Source organism: Phalacrocorax carbo, chromosome 3, assembly GCF_963921805.1.
Source record: "Phalacrocorax carbo chromosome 3, bPhaCar2.1, whole genome shotgun sequence".
In the NCBI taxonomy this organism is placed as follows: domain Eukaryota; kingdom Metazoa; phylum Chordata; class Aves; order Suliformes; family Phalacrocoracidae; genus Phalacrocorax; species Phalacrocorax carbo.
The window spans coordinates 84,967,936-84,991,019 of NC_087515.1; the positions used below are offsets into that span (position 1 = coordinate 84,967,936).

The following is a 23,084-nucleotide window of genomic DNA, read 5'->3' on the forward strand; positions in this document are numbered from 1 at the left end:
CTTAACTGATTACTTTACAGGATTATATTGTGAAACAATGCAGTGGTGACATTGTAAACATCCCTCAGATTTGTTCCTTTAACAAGTTGCATTGTGATCGATGGCATGTCATATGGAAGTGAATATGATTATATAATGATGTGCTGAATATGACTTGCTTTGCTGCTCTGTAGGTATTTTCAGAAGCTATATACATGTAGGACCATCTGGACGCTGATATTACAACAGAGTGTGACTGTCTGCTTTCTAATTTTGTATTTTAGTCAGAGAGCACTGTTTCTCTGTAGTCTGCACATACGGATATATTTTTAAGATTAAGCCACTCAAGTTGGTTTTGAAGTCCCAAGTGTTGTGGACCCTTGTTTCCTGTTTTCTTTGTCAGTCTCTGACTTCCTGACCTCACTGTCGTACTCTCCAGCAGTCTGCTGCACAGTCCCTGTGCTTTCTGGCTAAGCTGGATGATCTAATTGACCAAATAGTTTATTTTAGACAAGTGCTGCTTCTAGAAAACCACTAATTCTTTAATTTGACAAACATTTCTGGGGGGAGAAGACAAAGAGGGGACTTATTTTTCCTATTTCAATCTGGAACTTCTACATTTTATTAATTGTTTGTATTTACAAAGTTCCAACATTTTTAAGTGCTTTGAACTTCTTCATTCATTGCAAATACTTCCTTTCCTTCTCCTTTATTTGGGAAAGTGGAAAATTCTGATTTAGGATCAACTCAAAATTAACACATTTCAATATCAGTAAAAAAAACCAAAACAAAACACAAAACAAAATTCTCTTAGGACTGCTTCTGAGCTCCTTTGAGATCAAATGGATTGTAGGCACTCTGACATCTCAGGTTATTGTTTCACAGTTGGCTTAAGGCAAATTGGCTTAAGACAAAATTCATTCCCTTTCATGCCCATGTGTGTTCCCATTTAATTTGCGTTAATGATTTTGTGAATATGGGATGATTTCTGTGATTCAACTAGGAACTAGGCCCACAAAACAAACTATCCCCCAAACCCAAATGGGCATATCAGAAAGGTGATAAAACAGTTTATGTGGGAAGGAAAGCATGTAAACATGGAAGGAGGAAAGACAGAAAAACAGCATCCCCTACTAACCTAGGCTGATGGTGGAATGTGTGATCAGACTGTCCTTGGGTGGCTGTCCTGCATCTGGTGCCCATTCCTGGTGGTGGAGCAGTGGTATTTTAGTGCAGGAGCTTTAATTCACTCTAATGTTAGACAAACATTGTTCCATAGATCTGTCCCTGTTAATACTATAGCTTACAACTTAATCCTTTGGCAGTTACATGACAATAAAGAAACAGGAATTTGGAGACCATGCAAAATATCTTCTTATACATGCAAATTCTTTATTCATAGTCAAAGCATAAAAGCCTTTGAGTAGCGTTTCTGCTCAGGGATCTTTTCAATTCCCCCCCTTTTTTTTTTTTCTTTCTCTTTTTTGCTTCTTTCCAGAAATCTGAAAAGTTCCAGGCTCCATCTCAATCTTCTTTTTCTGCTCTGAATTCTCCTTCTTCAGCTCCTTCAGTGTGGGCTCCTCCTCCTTTGTCTAAAAAACCTTCTTAGATCTCAGAAAACGTATTATTTTGCAAGCAATGGTTTGCAAAACTTTCCTTTTTCCTTTTAACAACTTAGCTTTTAACAACTCATCTTAATGTGGTTTATTTGATCCTTTTATGTGGGTTTTGAAAAGGATTTGAAATCAGTCTTCGTAGCAGATAATTAATTTCACACATTCATTGATGTAGCAATCTTATGAAATCCTATAGAATTTCTGAATTGTATAGGGAAAAGATTCCCCAAACGGTCACATACCCTGTGTAATAGTGGTGCAGCTGGCCACAGATCTTGGGCAGCAGGCGTAAAAACAAGAACAATGTTGTTGTCACTGTGCTGTACTAAGAGAGGGCATCACCTTTGTTCATCACCCTAAAATGATGGAGGCCAGTTTTTCATCTTCTAGGACAACATATGAAGCTCCTTCTCTCCCCAAAGCATAGTTCACAATTCACTGAAACTGATTACTGTATCCCAACCTCCCTCACCACCCCAAACCTACAGGTTTATTTTTGAAAGATCAAAATTACAGGCTTTGTTTAATTTTACAGAAGCACAGCTGTTAAATGTGCTAATTAAGACTGGATGTTGCATTTCTCTCTCCTCAATTTAGACTGACTGTATTTACTTGTTATGTTTGTGTTTACTTTATATATAAATTTGGGCTCTAGAGCTGTGCCTTTTGACACCTATTGGGAACTGATGTGTTCTCCACTATACACTGAACTTATCTAGAAGTTTCCTTCAAACTCACTCACTGATTCTGCCTTGTCAAAATTGCTTAGCTCTAGCAACTTTTAAACTAGTGTTATTTTCTTCTATTATTTCTTTCACTGTGCTTCATATGTTTTGGTAATGTTTGATGACCTGAGAAAGATTTTGTTGGGATCTAATATCAAAATTGTCCTCAAAGTTGTTTGAATGATGGACTTCAGAAAGTAAAGCATGAAGAACATGAATGAGCAGCCATTTTATAATTCTATGGGACTGTTCTTAATTATTGTAGAATTATAGAATCGTTAAGGTTGGAAAAGACCCTTAAGATCATAGAGTCCAACCGCTAACCTATCACTGCCAAGTCCACCACTAAACCATATCCTCAAGCACCACATCTACCCTTCTTTTAAATAACTCCAGGGATGGAGACTCCACCACCTCCCTGGGCAGCCTGTTCCAATGCCTGACAACCCTTTCGGTGAAGTTTTTCCTAATATCCAACCAAAACTTCCCCTGGCGCAGCTTGAGGCCATTTCCTCTCTTCCTCTCGTCCTATCGCTTGTTACTAGGGAGAAGAGACTGACCCCTGCCTCGCTACATCCTCCTTTCAGGTAGTTGTAGAGAGCCATAAAGTCTCCCCTCAGCCTCCTCTTCTCCAGACTAAACAACCCCAATTCCCTCAGCCGCTCCTCAGAAGACTTGTTCTCTAGACCCTTCACCAGCTTCGTTGCTCTTCTCTGGACACACTCCAGCACCTCAATGTCCTTCTTGTAGTGAGGGGCCCAACACTGAACACAGTACTCGAGGTGCGGCCTCACCAGTGCCGAGTACAGGGACACGATCACCTCCCTGCTCCTGCTGGCCACACTATTCCTGATACAAGCCAGGATGCCATTGGCCTTCTTGCCCACCTGGGCACATGCTGGCTTGTGTTCAGGCGCCTGTCAACCAGCACCCCCAGGTCCTTCTCCGCCAGGCAGCTCTCCAGACACTCTTGCCCAAGCCTGTAGCGTTGCATGGAGTTGTTGTGACGGAAGTGCAGGACCCGGCACTTGGCCTTGTTGAATCTCATACCGTTGGCTCTGGCCAAACAATCCAGCCTGTCCAGGTCCATTTGTAGGGCCTTCCTGCCCTCCAGCAGATCAACACTTCCACCCAGCTTGGTGTCATCTGCAAACCTACTGAGGGTGCACTCAATCCCCTCATCCAGATCATCAATGAAGATATTGAACAGGACCGGCCCCAACACTGAGCCCTAGGGAACACCACTCGTGACTGGCCACCAGCTGGGTTTGACTCCATTCACTACTGCTCTCTGGGCTCGGCCGTCCAGCCAGTTTTTGACCCAGCGCAGAGTGCACTTGTCCAAGCCGTGAGCAGCCAGCTTCTCCAGGAGAATGCTGTGGGAGACAGTGTCAAAGGCCTTACTAAAGTCCAGGTAGACAATGTCCACAGCCTTCCCCTCATCCACTAAGTGGTCACCTTATCATAGAATGAGACCAGGTTAGTGAGGCAGGACCTCCCTTTCATAAACCCATGCTGGCTGAGCCAGATCCCTTGGTTGTCCTGCATGTACTGTGTAATGGTATTCAAGATGATCTGCTCCATGACCTTTCCTGGCACCAAGGTCAGGCTGACAGGCCTGTAGTTCCCCGGATCCTGCTTCCAACCCTTCTTGTAGAGGGGTGTCACATTCGCTAGTTTCCAGTCGTCTGGGACCTCCCCGGTTGACCAGGACTGCTGATAAATGATGGAGAGTGGCTTGGTGAGCTCCTCTGCCAGCTCCCTCAGTATCCTTGGGTGGATCCCATCTGGCACCACGGACTTGTGGACATCCAGGTGAAGGAGCAGGTCGGTGACTGCCACCTCTTCAACAACTGGGACTTCATTCTGCATACTAGCTCCATCTCCCAGCACAGGGGCCTGACAACCCCAAGGATGACCAGTCTGACTATTAAAGACTGAGGCAAAGAAAGCATTAAGTACCTCAGCCTTCTCCTCATCTTTCCTGGCAAGGTTACCTTCCACATCCAACAAAGGAGGGAGATTCTCCCTGGCCCTCCTTTTGTCACTGATGTATTTATAAAAACATTTTTTGTTGTCTTTAACGATGGTGGCCAGTTTAAGTTCCAGCTGGGCCTTCACCTTCCTAATCTTTTTCCCTGAGATAGTGAGGCATGAAAAAATCTAATGTTAGATATTTTGCCATTATAAAAAGAAGTTGAGTTGGTTTGTGTTGTAGTGGATTGCTGAAGCTGACCACAGGAAATCTGAGCATTTACGATTGCTCTTGGATGGATTTCTTGGAGAATGATTTGGAGGAATTTTGGTGCACATTTATCAGTAATATGAGAAAGAACAGCAGTGGTATACAGACCTTATTTTGGGGAATAAACACCAGTTAAAATACATCTTGCAGAATACAGTGTACATGCATGGCATAAGCATAATATACATAATGATGGGAAAGGTGAGATAGCCTGCTTGATTTATCAGTGTTAATCCTGTCCAAACACAGAAGATGGCTGATTTCTATCTAAATACAGGAGAGTGGTGAAAGAACTTAATTCTAAGTAGTGCTTGGCACATACATTTTCCAGTGATTTTAATGGGCCTGTGCAGGCTCAGCATTTGTCAGAGATCAGACCTTAAAAGCCCTCCTGTGAGCCACATCTGTGGTCCTATATTTGAGCAAGCTTATTAATACGTTTTGTGAGTTATAGTATATGTTTAATAGGAATTGCACAACATTAATTGGTGAACAGCAGATTTATTCCAACAGCAGGACTGATATTATAAGTTATCATTAAGTAGCTTGGCATTTCTGCAGAGAATAGTGCCAGTAATCCATACTAATCGGTTCTTCGCTCTCCACAGGTGATTTACAGATATATGGATAAATCAGAAGAAAGAGGCAGCTCTGGCCACAAAAGGTTCCTGCAGTGAACACACACAGGAATCAGTTGCCTTTCTGCTAAATGAGGAGCAGATGTTGTCATGCCCCTCTGCTCCCCTTAAAATGCCTTTGGTTTTGGGTTGGTTGGTTTTTTTTTTGTAACCTCAGAGGATGGCTAAAGAACATAGTTAAGGAAAAAAGGGTGGCCCTATCAACCTTTGAAAGTCCATCTGCTTTGTAGGGATTGTCCTAGGGGTCTGATGTAATTGATTTCAGATCTCTGGTCCAGAATTGCAGTCCAATAGTATGTGTTCCTTTTCTCTCTCATGTGAACAGTAGCTTCCTTCATCTCTGTTAATTACTGGTAGGATTTAAAAGAAGAAAGTTCTATGTGATTTCCTTGTAATCACATCCTTAGCCGGCGCTGCCTAGGATATTTTGCTATTGTATTGAGAGATCTGCAGCTACTATGCAGTGTTGGTAATTTATCCCTTGTGCCATTTGGGATATGGTGGTGTCAGACTTTGTGCAGGTCTGTTCTCTGCACTTACACAAGGAAAAAAGAGTTCAAAATAAAAAACACAGTGTTGAGCTAAAGTCAATAAGCATTCATGTCCAAAAGAGAAATCCAAGTTCTTATCTGGAAACTTTTAGGAAATGGTAGAAGCGTCAGGGTCAAGGGTGTGACGACTTCCCTGAAGAGCTTTGATGCTGTAGATGTGCCCTTCATGTGTGAGGACTGCTGCATAGAGAAGGGGGTTTTGTTTGAGGGTGTTTATCTGGCTCCCAGCAAAATGAAGGGTGATTTTTCTCCCTGTTGTCTCAGTAGAAAAAATAATTTGTATGTTGGAAGCTGTTGGTGCTAATCTTGTAATTTTCATTGGGAAAAATGATCAGGATCCTCCTTTTTGCAGAGAGAGCTTTGGTATTACTATGTGGTTTTAAAATTTACACCTTTTTTGAAAAGCAGCATCTCTGCCTGACCCACCAAAAAGCAATCTAGAATCCTTTCTAAAGAAAACATTAGATGACAGAAACAAGGCAGTTTCTGTGTTTTTAAATGCTGCTTAAGTTAACAGCTCTCCTTGCAGGGTTTCAAGATCTCTCTCTATCCTCATCAGATAACTAAAGAAAAAAATCACTAGTTAACTTATGTCCTCTTTTTCCTTTCTAGTCAAGAAGAGTATCTTTCAGTAATGCTCTTGACAGGGTGTTGGGTTTTTTTATTTTAATCCTTTCCTTCTTTTTGAGATTATTTCTCTCCCCATCCCACACTCCAAAAATTAGAATCAGTTAACTTCAACTCAGAGAGTGAAAATGCATTTATGAAGGATCAGAATAGGTTTGCTGACCCATCTTCAAATGAAACTATTAGATCTGCAAAAATTAGTCAGCGCTCCTTCAGATACCTAAATTCTAATATTTTTTGGTTTTTTATGGCACCTATTAAGTATCTTTAGGATAATTTTTTAAAAACAGTAATTCTTATTATTTAATAATAACTTATTTCTTCCTACTTTTCTTGATACTATGTAGCATTTGTTGATCCTCGGTTTGAAGAACTGTCTCATTTTAGTAATTATCATTATTAGTCCTTCACAGGTGTTATGTTCTTCATGTATTGCTACAGGTGTGCTCTGTAAGGTAGTGATGTTATTTGTGTCCCTTTTATCAGATTAATACACTTCCTGTTGTGGTTTATCCCCAGTCAGCAACCAAGCACCACGCAGCCACTCGCTCACTCCCCCCTGGTGGGACGGGGGAGAGAATCGGAAGAGTAGAAGTGAGGTGACTCATGGTTTGAGATAAAGACAGTTTAATAGGGAAAGCAAAAGCTGCGCGTGGAAGCAAAGCAAAACAAGGAATTCATTCACCACTTCCCATGGGCAGGCAGGTGTTCAGCCATCTCCAGGAAAGCAGGGCTCCATCACACGTAACGGTTACTTGGGAAGACAAACGCCATCACTCCCAATGTCCCCCCTTCCTTCTTCTTCCCCAGCTTATATGCTGAGCATGACGTCATATGGTGTGGGATATCCCTTTGGTCAGTGGGGGTCAGCTGTCCCAGCCGTGCCCCCTCCCAGCTTCTTGTGCACCCGGCAGAGCACGGGGAGCTGAAAAAGTCCTTGACCAGTGTAAGCGCAACTTAGCAACAGCCAAAACATCTCCACGTTATCACCACTGTTGCCAGCAAAAATCCAAAACACAGCCCCATACTAGCTACTATGAAGAAATTTAACTCTATCCCAGCTGAAACCAGGACACTTCCTCAAAGCTTTTTTTTTTTTTTTTTTGTGTTGTTAAAACAGTGTAAACTCTAAAAAGTGCCAGCTCCGATTTTGGTATTATGGAATATTGTGTCTTTTCATAAGAGCTGTACTACAGAAAGCACAGGCAACTCTTTTTTGTCTGCTGCAACATCTTATTGAAAACACCAAACACTCAAGCTTATGTACCAAGTAATCTGGCATCTCTAACAGTCTCTGTCTGCTACTTGCCAACAGTATTTTTAAGAATTCTGATACAGCAGCAGCTGCTTTTTCGTACAAAATTTTGTTGTGTGTACACAAAAGGAAGAGAGAATCTGAACTGTTTATCAAAGCCCCAGTTCAGGAAGTGTGGTTTTTATCATTGGGACTTACCAAAATTACCGAGGAGCTCTAGAAGTACGTGAAGTTAAACCCTAATCGAAGATGTCTGTGTTGAAGAGGGCCACCTACAGCAAGTCTTCAGGCAGGTCCTGAAGCACCTTGTTTCTTGAAATCTCATGTTTCCTGTGTTTGTGTACTGTGGAACCAAAAGTGGGAACTCCCCATTTCAAGGAAGTGCTGAGACGACCCCTCAGCTATGTCTCAGCCTGCTTTTTTTTCTGAAAGAATTGTTCTGTCGTGTTCCCACAGACAGGTATAGATTAAAATCTTTTCTGGGAGGGACTCCTATGTGGAAAGCGACAGAAATACTCTTTCTCAGTAGCTGGGGAACAAAAGCAGCTTGTCTTGAACTATTAATTCCTATATTAGGGGCATTAGCTTACCTCAGCAACCATCAATATTCAGGCACATACTCCTTCTACCAGAACTGGAGTCTGGTTTGCAATGCCAGTGGAACTTTGAAGTACTGTGGAAGTTGCTGTCTAGGGAGCTCTGTGCTTGAACTTCTGTTACACCATTATTCTTGTTGGACAAAACTACTGTGAAAACTCTGAATTCTCAAGAGGCTGCTGTTTGTGCCACTGACTGTGATCCTTGTGACAGGAGATCGCTGGACTATTTGTTTTTTCTTAGTGATTTGTTCTTCCTTTCAGTAATCGAAGGAAGGGGAAGGAAACTGTTAACTTTCTCTCACAGCAACTTGTATCAGTAAGAACAAGACTTTTTTTTTTTTCTCAGAGTCATTCCGTGTGTGTGTTGTATAACTGGGTAGTGTTCAAATGCATACTGAGCAAGTACTTTCATTATAGATTTTTCTCTAGATCAATATAGCTTATATTGGATAAATCACAGCAGTTTTAGCCTTATCTTAAACAGACTTTTTAAAAAAACCTCTAAATCCCTTATAAATGGTGCTTAATTTACCTTAATTTGTTCATACTGTGAGCAAAATTTTTCTTGCCAGACCATGATTCTAAGTGCTCATTTTTCTGCTATATCGTTTGTACAAAAATTTCACACAGTACTTTACAAACCGATGAGGTATATTCTCTCTCGCGCGCTCTCTCTCTCTCCCCCTTCTTAAATCTTGCCTGACTCCTATCCTTTGTTAGACCATGTACAGAGTTGAAAAAGATATGAGGAGCTCTGAGGCACAGAAACACTTTCTTAGGTCTGAAATACCAAGGTTTTACTTCAAATTTGAAGGGGAGCTTGCATGTGCCAAAGCTTATCTTCCAATATATTAATTAGTCTAGTAAAAGATTTTTCGCTCCTTTGCAAGCCTAGTCCTTTGTAGACCACATCTGCAGCAAATTACTGATACGCATTTGTCATGCAGCAGTTACTCTGTGTGCAGCAGTTTACACAGCGTGTAGCAAGTATTTAGCCTACGATTGTTAAAGATTTATTCAAAAGTATTGTTAAAAAATTACTCGATTTCTCACTTTCTAAAATTTTCTTCTACAGGGCCTGTCCTTTATATGTTGTCAGTCCCAAACACAGGGTGCCTATTTAAATCAACTGCTTGGGAACATTATTCAACAGTATTTTGGGCGATTTCTCCCTTCTTCTCCGACTGCACTTGGAGCCGGACAGCATCCTATGCTGACTGCTTTATGCAGTTCCATTACAGCCCCCCAGATGCTCCGTCTGCGGAAGACCACTCTGCATGTCATAAAGTAAGGACCAGTGAACTAAAATAACATATCTCATTCAGATTTCACAAATGAAAAAGGGAATGCCACTGTTTTCTTCTCAGTTATCTGACAGTTTGGCTGTGGAAAGAGCCTGTAAGTTGCTGGGCAGGGAGCAAAGGAAGGACAACATGTATGTATCAGGAAAGTTAAAATCGGGATGATCTGGAAACTAGTGAGAGTGAGGATAAAGTTCCTCGACTATAAGAAAAAAATATCACATTGGGGCCACATGAAAAGCAAGCATTTTTCTAGTAAAACTACACTCCAGTTTACATCATTTTGTATTTGTGTCTCAGGCTGTATTGAGGGTCACAGAGTTGTAGTGTTTATAGTTGCCACAGTTACCTGTGCATGGGAGGCCTTATTGCTCTGTAAGCGTCAGGGCATACACAGGTGTGCCAGCTACCCAGGGGAAACGGAAAATTTGGGATGTGGGAAGAGGGAGATGTAGAAGCAGGGAGAGAGTACTTGTTCACTGTGCTGTCACTACTTGCACGATGTCAACGGCAGCTATAAATGCTGTGTCTCTGCTGCTGAAAGGCCAAAGCTTTGATTTATGTGCTGCAGAATAGGGAACAAGCTATACTTTTTGCCTCTGTCGGGCGGGGAATTAAACTCCCTCAAATATAAGATGATTGCTTATATCCAAGGCAATTGTATTTTTCTGTGTTAGAGTGTATATACATGTTGATGAAGAGAATTACAGTGTTAATCTTAAGTAAATATTATAGGCAATCCTGTAAGTAAAGCCTGTATTGTCGCATATTGAAGGAGTGAATTAAGATTTCATAGTCTTGTTTCTTGACATGTCTTTAACTTATGAGTACTCAAACTATATCATCTTAAAGTTATTTGTGAACGTGTGCATGCATATGTGAATTTTAAGATCGATAGTAGAAAGTAAGTTCTGAAAGCGTAGTGGCACTCTGTGACTTGTAAGACATGAAAAGTTCCTTATTGATCTGGGAAAAATATCTTGGAACTGAGCAGCAGTCTCATTTACAAACTGTTGGGTGGTCAGGAGGCAGTCAGTAGGTCTATACATAAACTCGTACAGAGTTCCCTAGCCGTTTTGATGTATGAAACCTAGTGAGTATCTTGCTGCTGCACAGAGGAGACTGAACAACGTGATCAGGGGTGTATTATCCAAGTCAGAGAACCATTTCTGTGGAAGAGCACGCACAAAAAAAAACTAGTGTGAAATTTTAATTGTAAATTAATGGGATAGCAGATTTCAGAATTGCTAGTATTAAAATAAGACCACACAATACAAGGAATATAGAAGTAAAGCGTTACAACTTCCATTTGCCAAGTTATGCCAGTACTCTGAAGCTGTGCAATGAAACACTCAGATCTCAGGTTACATTTGAAAGTTGTAGAAGCATGCCCTAGTAAGTTTTTAACAAGGATGGTGGTTTTTAATTGATGCATTGCTCAGTAAACTTGTATGCCTTTTTTGGGTAGCTAATGGTACCTAATATTAAACATCTAAAAAGTTATTTTGCAGCTTTCAGGAGTGCTCTTGCTAACTGATGAAACAATGTTGTGTTCTTTTTATCTGCACTTTTCTGTCCTGAATGCTTCAATTTACGCTTACTGTATTCAGATTTCATAATTTGTAATGTCAAAAAGTTCAGTATTACTTCAGTATATGTTCAGTGTGTTACATATATATATTGAATATATTCAGTACATTCTGAATATATTACTGAATATTCAGTAATTTAAAATATTACTATCCATTAAGAACAGTACTTCAGAATTTTGTATCCTTTTGCAGAAGCACATAATGAATCAAGCCGTTCAAATTGGAACATTCAGTGTGTATGATGTCAAAATTTGCTGTTGTTGCAGATTGACAGGTCACTTTTTATCTTTGTGACAAATATTATACTGGAGATGATTGCATTAATTGTGATGGAGCAAAAGCAGACATTGGCTGTCCCGTTACAACATACTGTTAACAAAAAAAAACGTAACAGTACCAGTATAACAGCAGAGCTGATACGACAAGTTGGATTGTGAGTTGACAAAGGCACATCAAGCTAAATAAAGTAATTGAACAACAGTTGTATTTTGGGTGTTGGTTTAGGGTCTTAGAATCTTGATTCCTCCATTTTTTTTCAGTTAATTTATGAAGCTGCCTTTATATTTAAACTTTTATAGTCACACTTGGCTTTTTAACTATGATAGCTGCTACTTCTTACTTCCCTCAGCAGATGAGTCAGAAGGCATCTTGATAAACTGTCCTTGATAAACTGGAAGTGTTTTCTAAGGCTAAGACAAATAGAAGCCTTTCCTTCAGCCTAGACAAAGATACAATATCACAAAGGGGTTTTTTTAAGTATATGGTGCTTGCTTTGAATGGAAAAAACCAAAATATTCGACTGTGTTTTGGTTTGCTTTGTCTTCCCAGTGAAAACTACATGCAGTTCAAAGGTAATGCTCCACCTCCGCGCTTGGCCTCAGTTCTTGCTTTCATTCTTGAAGTACTTCAGAGAACCCAGAGCATTGAATTGTGCGACATTGACTTAATTCTCCCTCCTGTGTTGAAATGCATGGTGTTGGTTAACGAGCTACAAGGTGAGCTGCTTGTTTTCAATACATCTGTGCACACCTGTAAGGTTTTTGTACTGCTGAGCATCTTTCATCCCAGTATTTAAGACTCTTAGATGAGGTGAATGACATGCTTTGGCCAGATAATCTGGACAAGCTTTCTTTTTTTCATGAATTGGTCTGGGACTTCTGTCTCCAAGAGGCCGAGTCCTGCCTCATTTTGCTCTCTGATGAACAACTTCTCAGGAATCTGAAGAATATTTCCTTTCTCCCCGTCCTTCCCATCTTATTTCTCCCAGACTTGGTAACTGTGAAAGTTTTCTTGCACATAAATGTTAGAGACCAAATAAGACTAGCGTATGTTCTCCCCATAGAATTATAAATTGATTAAAAGTAGCATGTTTCTCTCTGAAGGCATCTTTGAGTTTTCTTTCTTCTTTTAGCATGCTTTGTTTGGTAGTGAGAACTTCTTATTTTTAGCTTCTTAAAAAACGAAGGACTCTGTTCACCCCACAGTTGTATAATGAACGTGCATATGTGCATAAGCTCAAAATTTCCACCTCTTGCTGCCAGCAGAGGCATTAAGCAAAATGGGGATTCACCTCTGACTTCTCCTGGGAATTTTTTCTAATAAAGCACTTTTTTGATTCTGGTCTCTAGAAGTTTCAAGGACAAGATCTGCTTAGGAAATTAGCTGAATCACCTTTCTTCCCCCTTTTGCCATTATAGCCGTATCTACCTGAAGCTGAAAGTACCTACTTTGCAGTGTGCTGTGGAGTAGAATGAGCTGAATGCGTTGTGCTGCCGTGGCCACCAGCTCACTGCCTGGCTAGGCAGGGCTCCACCCCACCCTTGTAGAAAAGGCCTTGCAGCCCCGTTCCACCTTGATAAAAGAACTTTGCAACAATGAAGGGGAAGAAAATAGTGGGCTGTTGTCAGGGGTTTTTCCCCTTAAAAAAAGAGGTAGGGTGGAATTTAGAATAATACCCACCACTGAAAGTAAGGAGTAGATCTGTATAGCTTTGGGCAGGATGTAATGCCATGACTGCTTTTCTTTAATTCAAATAGGTATGATTTAAAGAATACAAACAGAACTTAAATTCCAATACAATCTTTCTCTCCGCTAAGTGTGTGGCTCTTTGCTTTGACTTAAAGAGACAATAGTGTACTTAAAAATCTGTATGTTTAAAGGATAATGGTGGTGAAAATAAGACTTTTGCATAAATCTGTGATTCATTCTGTTCTTTATAGCCAATCTAACTAACTGCTCTTGCAGTCATTTCCCTTGCATCAAAGTAAGATAAAACCATTTTTTTTTCTCATTTAAAAATTGTACTCTTCATGAAAGACATTCTCCAGATGGTCAGTTCAAGAGCTCTGCGTGAATCTTGTGATTTTTCTTTTACAGTTAAAAAAATATCTACAGACATCATACAGTACATGGTAGAAGGCTGCCAAGCAGGGTCAGGAGGAGAACGTGCCACCCAGCTGACTTCTGTATTTAGGTAACCAGAAAATATGCCGATTGGCAGTGAAGCTACTGCAAGCCAATTGACAGCAAACATGTTTTTTTTTAAATAACTAATTATCCTTAACATACTGCATTGTCACTTGTTTATGGTATTTAAACAATGGTGCTTTTGGCACTGGTTTTAAACATAGCTTGGCCAAAAAGCCAGAGCAAAGATAGAAGAGAGAAACATACCTGCTTTCCGATGGATGGATGATTAGGTACTGTTTTGAACAGCATTTAATAGAGAGGTATGTTGCTGCTGCAATGGGAAAAACTCCTCATGAATGTGGATGGTCAGTGTTAGGTGCTGTGAAAGGCGTGCATGCCTAATTTGAAGTATATATAATGGAGATCAAATCCTCATACAACAAGCTTAGCTTTTTAAAAATTTATTTTATTTTTGTGACAAATAAATAATAGTTTATTATAATGTAAATTATATTTATTCCATATCTCTGCAAAATGAATCCTGCATTCTCGCATGGATAGAGTAAAGAGCTGCATGACCTGAGACCTGAAGACATTTTGCAAACCTAAGCACCAGTGCTGTATTGGGTCGTGCCTAGGTGGGAGCTCCAGGGAGACCCACTGAAATAAGAACAGATGTTTGTGGGCATGCCAGTCTCCCTGTACATGATATATCACTTTCACAGGATGTTTCATCCCTAGGGTGTAACTTCTGATTCGAATGTAACCTGTGATCTTTAAAGGCCTCAAACCCTCAGGAAGACAAATAGGTGCACTTCCATCCGGTGGTCTGCCCCGCCTGAGGTCCAGTGGAGCTTTATAAGAAATGCCACCATTATTTCTGCAGGCTTGAATCTCGATGTCTTGTTTTGCTGGTCTCTTTTTTTATTATTATTATTATTTTTAATTAAATAATAAATGCATGGTTTCGTTTTGCATTCAGACACATTACAGAGTAAAGTGCTCTTGAATAAGTCAGCCCTGGTGAAGCAGCAGCAGAATCTGACCATTTGCTTGAAAATAAACGTGTGGGTTTCTTTAGCCTTAGCCTTCAAAAGCTTGGCTTTGTTTAGAGAAAGTATTCCGTGTAGAGTATTTCAGTGTAGCAATGCGAAAATTGCAATGCAGCCAGATTGCTTGTTCTGATTAGACTCTTCAGTTGTTCTTGGTATGTTCTCTGCATCTAGTTTTGACCTTGCATTAAATGCCTCTGTGTCCCCCTCAGGCAGTTTATCCAGGAGTATACTGCCGTGTATGATCACCGGGTTTTCAGCATACTAGAAACAGTGGCAGTCTTGGATCAGACGTTAGTTACCAGCCTGATTCCCACAATCACACAGTCTCTGAAGGATTCAGAGCACAAACAAGGTCTTGGAAGAAATGCTGCACAGAGGTTTGATTTTTATTTAATATTGTTTTTTTGACAACGAGCAGTAGAGGTTTATTCTCTTGAAAGAAAGCAGTGTTAGACAGCAGCACAGATAATAAAAAATGAGTGATTTTAAAGTGTGTTCAGCTGGAAATCTCCCTTCACTCAGGCCTTTCATGGTTTTAAAGCCATCTATATTTGCTAAATATTTTCAGAGATGTTTTGACATTAAGATAACAGACCCCAGTAGAATCTATGCAAAGCAGGGTCGCCTGTGCTCGCTACACTCTATGTTGCAAAACAGAGTAAACAATTCCTGCCCCAAAGAATTTTCCTGTCAGACCCTGTTTTAGAGGACTTTATGGGTCTTATCTAAAATTACGGTATATTCAGGTATGATCTGAGATGCTTGGAAAAGAAATACCCGTGGCTTCATTTCAAGAGTTTTCTCATAATATGAGCATACGAGAGTTGTGGGTGTCGAAAAGGCTGGCCTCCTCTCTCTGACAGGCACAGCAGGCTCACACTTGCTCCCTTTGCCCCCAAGAGCTTAGGACAGAAATACTTGAATCCATCTGGCATTAGGAGGAAGTGGCACATGAGGTGAGCAGCTCCACACAGGTGGTGGCGTCTCTGGGTGCAGATGCACCAGGGAACTTTCACCACCTATATAAATGCTGCTAGAAAACTCCAGGAGGCTCTGTTGTGACACCCAAACTGAAAGGGCTTTTCCTGTGAGTTCTGCTCACTGGAAGGCTGGCTCTTGACCCTCCTTGAGTGGTCTGGGCAAGGAACTGGCCTCAGCATTTGCCTTAATGGACATACTGGGACAGGTCAAAGGATAGGAACCTTGTCACGCCTCAGGCTGGAGAAGTTTCGAGGTGCACATCAGCAGGGCCTGGGCTATAAAAAACCCAAAGGACAGAGTTGCGCAAGAATGTAACTCATGAGACAATAAAGGGTAGTATTTAACTCATCTGTAATATTATTCATTTTTTATTGTTCTCTACCAACAAATACCTTTGCTTTTATTCAGGGAATTCACCCAAGGTCAGACTGAAGTACCATTATATGCAGATTTTTCATACGATTTGCTTTTGATCTTTTGATAATGTATTTCGTAGCAAATTTTCAGGGTTTTTAATAGTCTTAATAAGGTAAAATTCATCCCTTTACCTACAAAATACAAAGAAAAAGCAGGTTGGTTGAGCTTCCTGAAATACATACTTGGAGGTTAATTAAAAGCTAAATTTCTTTTAGCCTCATCACTTAACATATATATTATCTAATCTGTTGTTAACGTTTTATATAAATAATTTGTATTTAGAATGTGCTCCATTACCCAGCAATCTAAGGTGATCCATGAACATTTTGTTGTAAGAACACTAATCACTGATTTTCTCTCTTCAGTCCTGGCCACTAAATATCATTATATTAACATATTCTGTGCAATTATTGTAGGCATTAAACTGCCAACCAAAGAAACAAAGTTCAAAAGTTGCATTAGACGCTTATAGTGGTGATGTCCAGTATTATTATTGCAAGGAACCAGTACGAAAACTGCAGTTTTTGTTTGCTCAAGTTAATACTACATGAAAAATACATATAATTAGAATAGATCTAAATGTCAGAGGCAGGACTTCAACAATAACTATACATCTCTATGATGGAGAGTATTAGAATGAACTTCAGGTGAAAAGTCTTGGCAATGCGTACGCACTCTTCTGGAAAATCCACTTGAGTGACAGGTGCCTTCTGAATTCCAGGTTTATTTTGAAAGGGTTGTTGCCCTGTGTTGAGGATGATGGTCTAAATGTGTGTCAGTGCCAGCCTGCACCCTAGTGCCAGTGGCTCACCCCACTGCGCTGTAGCATAAGTCACAGAGAGATTTCTTATGCAGGAATCCAGTAGCAAGCATCGTGAAGACTGAATGCCAATCTTGGAAACTCCATCTTTTAAAATTTTAAAAAAATCCATTACACAACATTTTACTAAACAAGCAGACTTCTAAGCATCTTCACTATGCTTGTAGCCATAAACAACTCAATCCTTACTCTTCTTCCAACCTGGCCACGTTAAAAATTCCCAGCAAAAATAGCAGTGGAATAGATGGGGGGGAGAAAGTTACTCTGGTTTAATATCCCAATATGTATACAATGTGTTTGGGAATTATGTGCTTTTACTCCTAGGATGTGAGAGATCATTTAAGTAACATGTTACATTCTTCTGTTTTTTCAACAGAGAAGCCTATAAAAGACTCTTATCTTACCTCACAGAGGCTGGACAAAATGAGATACAAAAACTGGAGAATGAGATGGGCTAGCAGTGCGCTGGTGATTAATCGCTTCCTCTTGGATATTCTGACACTGTCGATACCGAAAACTGCACTCTACGACACAATAGCCAAGTTCTTTTTCCTTTACAATGGCAATACATTCCTCAATTCTGTGTTCCCCCCCCCCCCCAGTTATATATTAATTTTAATAATGTCTGTGGTATTTGAATATTGTTGTGCATCTGAAGAGTAACTCTCAGTATACTGTGGAATGGCAGTTGAAAGGTATGGCAAATTCATTATGTTAAAAGGCCTACATGAGCAGAAGCCTGTATTGCAACGTACGAGGTAGGTTTTCAAAGAATCGAAGTAATTTCACAAAACTGAGTTCACATTGAGGGAGACCTGACCCTCTTAACACTGTACTTCTGAAAATTCACGTTACGTTCTTAAGCACATCATAACTTTGTAACTTCTAATTCATTGTTTTAGCAGAATGAGAAAAATTGTGATCTCTAATACTGAACTTGTTGAACGCAGCACATTCACCAGGAGTTGCGCCAAGTACGATAAAGCTATTGTTTGTTAAGAGGGCTTGTGTACGTGTTGCAAAAAATGCATATAACCTTCCACCTGTATTAAAACATTAAAATCTTTCAGATTCCAGTGTAAAGTTTCTCCTGTTGTCTTCATGGGTAATATAAGAAAAGGTAGGTTCAGATTTCCTGTCCTCTTCCTTGTCAATACTATGTTCTTAAATTTAACCTATAATTTACAGTGACCTCTTTATTAGTTATGACACTGTTGATTATCCATTTAACTTAGACTAGGTGTAAATGGTGTGAGAAAAAAAGAAGAGACCACAGACTTCAAAAGAAAATACTCATTTTGGGAATTTATTCCATTTGATCATAGGCTAGTAATTATTCCTCTTTACCTGGAATGTTGGATCTTTTCAAATATTTTGCTGTGTTATGGATTAACTTTTGGGTCTTTCCAGGACAGGTCCAGCTCTGTAACTTTTTCTACATTCTTTTTTTCTAAAGTCCTCAGGAAACCTTCATTAATGCCTGTGGTACTCACACTTTTCACTTCCCTCAATAACTTGTATTTCTGCAACTACTTGCTGGACTCTGGGAGTGGTAAGTTTGCCCCTAATGGCAACAACACTGGTGAACAGGCTGCTTACTTTTAAAGTTATTCAGATTTTAACTTCATGGTATTAATGGGAAGGAGAGATTATTTTTGTGTCTAATAGCTCAACAAAAATCCCTAAAATCTTGTTCAGAGCAGCTTCTCTTTCGTTACAGTAATCTTATCAAGTCGAACTAGATAATCTTTTTGCCTAAATCAGCTATCGTTACTTCAGATAATGCAGTAACTAAAAGCCTCTTTAGGCTACTTAATAGTGCAGAACATGGAGGTTCTTTTCATTATGGAAGTGACTTATTGAACTTGCATTGTAGCTTCTTGTAAGCTCCTGTACCTGGGAGGAGTTTTATTCATCTCAAGAGGATTGTGCTTCTAAAAAGCTTTTTAAATAAATAAATAAAAATAAAAACCTCTCCAAGAGAGATTAATAGAGATGTCTTTTGAAATTTGAGGCCTACCACACAGTAGATTACAGACCAGATGTCTGACTGTAGTATTAATTCCTGAATGTAAAACCTTTGACTTCTAAAGGATAGAGCAGATATTATAACAAAACATTTAATGGTGTGTTTAGTAGATTGTTAAAGACTTATTTAATGCTATCTGTAGCGGTTAGAAGTTTCTGAAAAAGCAACAGAGCTTTATGTAAATGTGTAACAGCCCCTGGTGCATGAGAAACTAATTTAAACAATTTGGAAATTACTGTTCTTCTCTGTCAAAAAGTTAATGCGAACAGAAATAATGCATTGTATTCATCAGCCATTGCCAAATGGGCAATCTGGTTTGGTCTAATTATTTGGTATGGACATTTGCAGATGTGGCTGGCAGTTCTGATAATATTAATGAGATGAAGCCTTTCAGAGTGTTAGTCTAGACTGCCCTACCAAGTCTACACCAAAACAACAGTCTAAAATCATTTGGGAGAAAAGAAGAAAGTGCTGAATTTAAGTACCATATAGGAAAAGTAAAGACTGAAACCCACCATGAACTAAAAGAAATTATGTCTTAATAGATGCTGTCTTTATAAAGGCTAATTAGGACACTGGATATTATTTAAATTAAACCTATCTATATTATTTTACATACGAACAGTTTGGTTTGAAAACAGTACAAACGTCTAGCTTCCTTACACAATGCCTGGAGAACTGCCTCAGCTAAAAAGCAGGAGATTGTGGAAAGCTTTTACACTGTGCTGCCACTGACAGGAGCAGTCCATCTGCATGCAGATGCGAAGTCGCCCTCTTTGCTTTGCTTAATAAACAATAGGATAGAGCCTTACTGTAAATTAGGTAAAGAGGGGGTCTGAAAATAAGCCTTCTACCTGTTGGTGAGTCGGATCCTTAACCCCTGTCAGAGGAATGGAACTCATCCCTCCCAGGCTTGCTCTCCTCCCTCCACCAAAGACTCATCCACACGGTCACTTGTGCAAGGCTGAGCTCGGCGGGTGTGTGCTGAGGCACCTGTATTGGACCCTGTATGCAGAGCTGGAGAAGTGTGGAAGCAGAAGCAGCTCAGCTGTTAGCTCCGCCAGGGAGCAATAGCCTGGTAGCAGGGAGCTTGGCTCTGTAGCAGCTGAAAACATCGCCATAGGGTTTAGCCAGCCGATACTTAAGTAAGTAAGTGTGCAGTGGCTTTGGACAGCAGCTGAGAATAATTTTGAGCACCTCAGTTACTCCCTAATGTTAATTATATCTCTTATACATCTTGCTTTTGAGCAGTTTCCTGCTAATGTGTATGAGTGCTTTGTAAGCATTTTAAATCTGAACTGGAACCAGCAGATGCTTCTGGTGTTATGGGTCAGCCACATGCCAACCCCAGAGGCTCACTGAAAGCTCATAGTCTCTTTGCATTGTGGGTGTTGAGACAGGCAACGTCAGGCATCTGTTGTCAAGGCTGTATAGGGAGAAATCCAGGGAGCATCGGAACAGAAATCCTCTGCAGACCACAGGGTGAGATGTGTCACGGCCTTGCCCTGCCTTACAGTTTCTGGCGGCTTTGTTTCTCAGGAGTAATGGGCAACAAATTACCAGAATCTTCCACCAGCGGTGAGCAGGTACCTTTCTCTGCTGATCCAGTTGCAGGATGACCTGCTTTCCACTAAGCAATATAGAGCAGATGCCCATTTTCCACTGTCCCCCAAGCAAGTATCCCAGGTAGGCCATTAAGCACGGCTTCTTTGAGCCTGTTAAAAGATTGTTGATTGGAGGGAAAGGGTCATGCCTCAAATCTGAGGTGATTTCCAGCAGATGAAGAAACGTATGTCCCAACATCACCTTTGTAGAGATACATACCAAGCCTTACACCATACCTAATAAAGACTGGTAATTAATACGAGCGCTGTCACTGACTGCAGAGAAGACAACAGAAGCGGCCATGGGGATGTCCCCAGCCCCTGACCTCAGCAGCTGTGCGAAGCAGTTTGCTGGCCACAGAGAAGCTGAGGATCGTGCATTTGCGAGGGGTCTGTGACTCTTGCGAGCAACTCACTGGTACCAGTACCACTGGTATTTGGACAGACACCAGTGCCATCCTGCTTCTTTTGCCCAGCTCATTCAGGGCTTTGCGTCCTCTCACAGGCTGGGAGCAACGGCACTGCCAAGAACCCTACCTGGGTCCTTCCTTCACTCCCTTTTCCGCCAGCACCTGCCCACACGTGCTGCTGTGGAAGAACGCTCACCGGAGCGTTCGCTATTAACAGAGGGCTGAAAGGCAAACCGCTGTTGGGTGCAAGAGAATATGCTACAGCGACGCAGCAGTAGTCAGAGTTAAAAGTCAGGTCAGACCTGATGTGCCAAAGCCATGCTGCGGGTGAGTGTGATGACGCTAACGTGCCTGCTCCAGACAGCTTTGTTTTGCCCCAGTTTGGGTCTGAACATCACCATAGAATAACAGCCTGATTTTGCCTTTTACAGGTTCTTCTTTTGGCCTGCATTTTTGTAGCAGAAAGGCAGCACTGTATGTCTTAGAAGGGAAGGGTCTCTCACAGTATGCCTAAAAACAACATTGCTGGCAAAGATGGACATTTACCATACTTGTAACTTCCATAACTGAGGGTGAAAAGATCCTGAAAACAGGTTGTAGCTAAAGTTCCTAATGAGAAACAGGGAAACTGCAACATGTACACCTGGGCTTAGTCTTCTTCCCCTTCTGTATATGAGAAGTCAGTGGAATTAAGCCATTCTGAACATTAGTTACTTGGACTATGCGACCATCGTATGTCAGTGCAGTTGTAACAAATTATTAAATCTCAGTAGGCTTTTTCTTCCCCCAAGCCTCTTGCATGGTCCGTGCCCAATAGCTCCCTCCATGATGTTGATGGGAGACCTGTTTAAAGACCTTTTTAAGCAGGCATGAACTTTTTGTGAGCAATTTCTACACTGATCTCGCCAGCCAGAGGCCTGTCCTAGGATAAAAGTGGGTAGAGGACCACCACGGAATCACAGGCTCAGGGGACCTCAGGGGTCATCTAGTCCAACCTTTCTAGGAAGAGCGCAGTTGAGACTGTGCCCTTTGCTTTTTGCAATATATAGAATTGAGAGCTGAATAGAAAGTATTTAATTTTTATATCTTCCTTATTCCAGAGTTCAGGATACTGACCCATTGTCATCCTTGTGATATGAAACAGATGTCCAGCACATCCTGAACGATGGCAGGGAGAGGGAAGTCGGGCTTATCTTTCCTTTAATAACATTAAAATGATAACTGAAAACCAAAAAAAGACACATTCTGTTCAAAATTCACATACAACTTCCATTAGCCCCACAAAGTTGTCCCCTATTTTGTAAGAATTTCCCATACGTTATTGTTATTAAAGAGCAGGAGCATTTAATTTAATGCTCCTTAAATAAACAAATATATCCTATATATTAAAATATATGTGTTTATTAGATATTAATTTATAATTAATAGAACTTATTTTATAAATAATGTAATACTATTATTTCTATATATATTTTAGAGAATTAGAAAATTTTATATAATAGTATGTAATTATAATATAGACTTTATTCTATATAATATGGATAATATAAATAATAATGTATCCAATTTTACTATATATTTTATAGAACATAAGTAATACATGAATAAATAATTTAAAATAATTTAAAGTACTCCTTGCTTTTATTTTCAGTGCCAGAAAAATAGTGGGGGGAAGGCACTTGTTTCAATAAAAGAGCTCCTGAACTAGAAAAATGTACGCCTTTTATGCTGGAGGAGAGCAGCAGGCCTATGGCAAGAAGCGGGTTCTGCAGAGCTGTGGTAATTGCACAGAGGAGGAGCCACCAACAGTACCTACGCCTTACAGAGTCATTTAAGGAACTTTGATATCTCTCCACCTAAATGCAACGTATTTCCCTCAGGAAACAAAAAAGAGGTTTTACTGCGCTCTTGTTTTCCCTTCTTTCAGTAGCTTTTGAAAATTATGTATGCATGGGTATTTTCAGTTTAAGCATATTTTATAATTTTTAGCTATTACTTAAAACTCAAATTCAGTGTAATCAGCCCATCTGTTAGCAATGGTTATAAAATTATGTTGAAGATTAAAAAACCTGATGCAGTGTCAATATGTCCTAGCATAATTAAGCTTGTTTTAGGATGAGTGACTGGGATATGGCTTTTGTCTAGTCGAGCAGCTTTAGAAAGGTAAGCCTTTTGTAGGCTTTAATGTACGAAATGTGAAGGTGTGCATAAAACAAACAAACAAAACCCCA

At 40.3% G+C, this 23,084-nt stretch overlaps 1 protein-coding gene across 1 annotated transcript in view; it reads left to right on the plus strand.

The window, feature by feature from the left end:
* Positions 1–17,879, plus strand: part of MMS22L (MMS22 like, DNA repair protein) — a 99,507-nt gene extending 81,628 nt beyond the window's left edge. The window contains exons 21-25 of the mRNA XM_064447589.1: positions 9,311–9,522; positions 11,957–12,123; positions 13,505–13,601; positions 14,802–14,969; positions 17,187–17,879. Of these exons, the coding sequence (XP_064303659.1) occupies positions 9,311–9,522; positions 11,957–12,123; positions 13,505–13,601; positions 14,802–14,969; positions 17,187–17,268 (726 nt within the window). The 3' untranslated portion in view covers positions 17,269–17,879. The remainder of the gene's footprint in view (positions 1–9,310; positions 9,523–11,956; positions 12,124–13,504; positions 13,602–14,801; positions 14,970–17,186) is intronic.
* Positions 17,880–23,084: the final 5,205 nt, after the last annotated feature.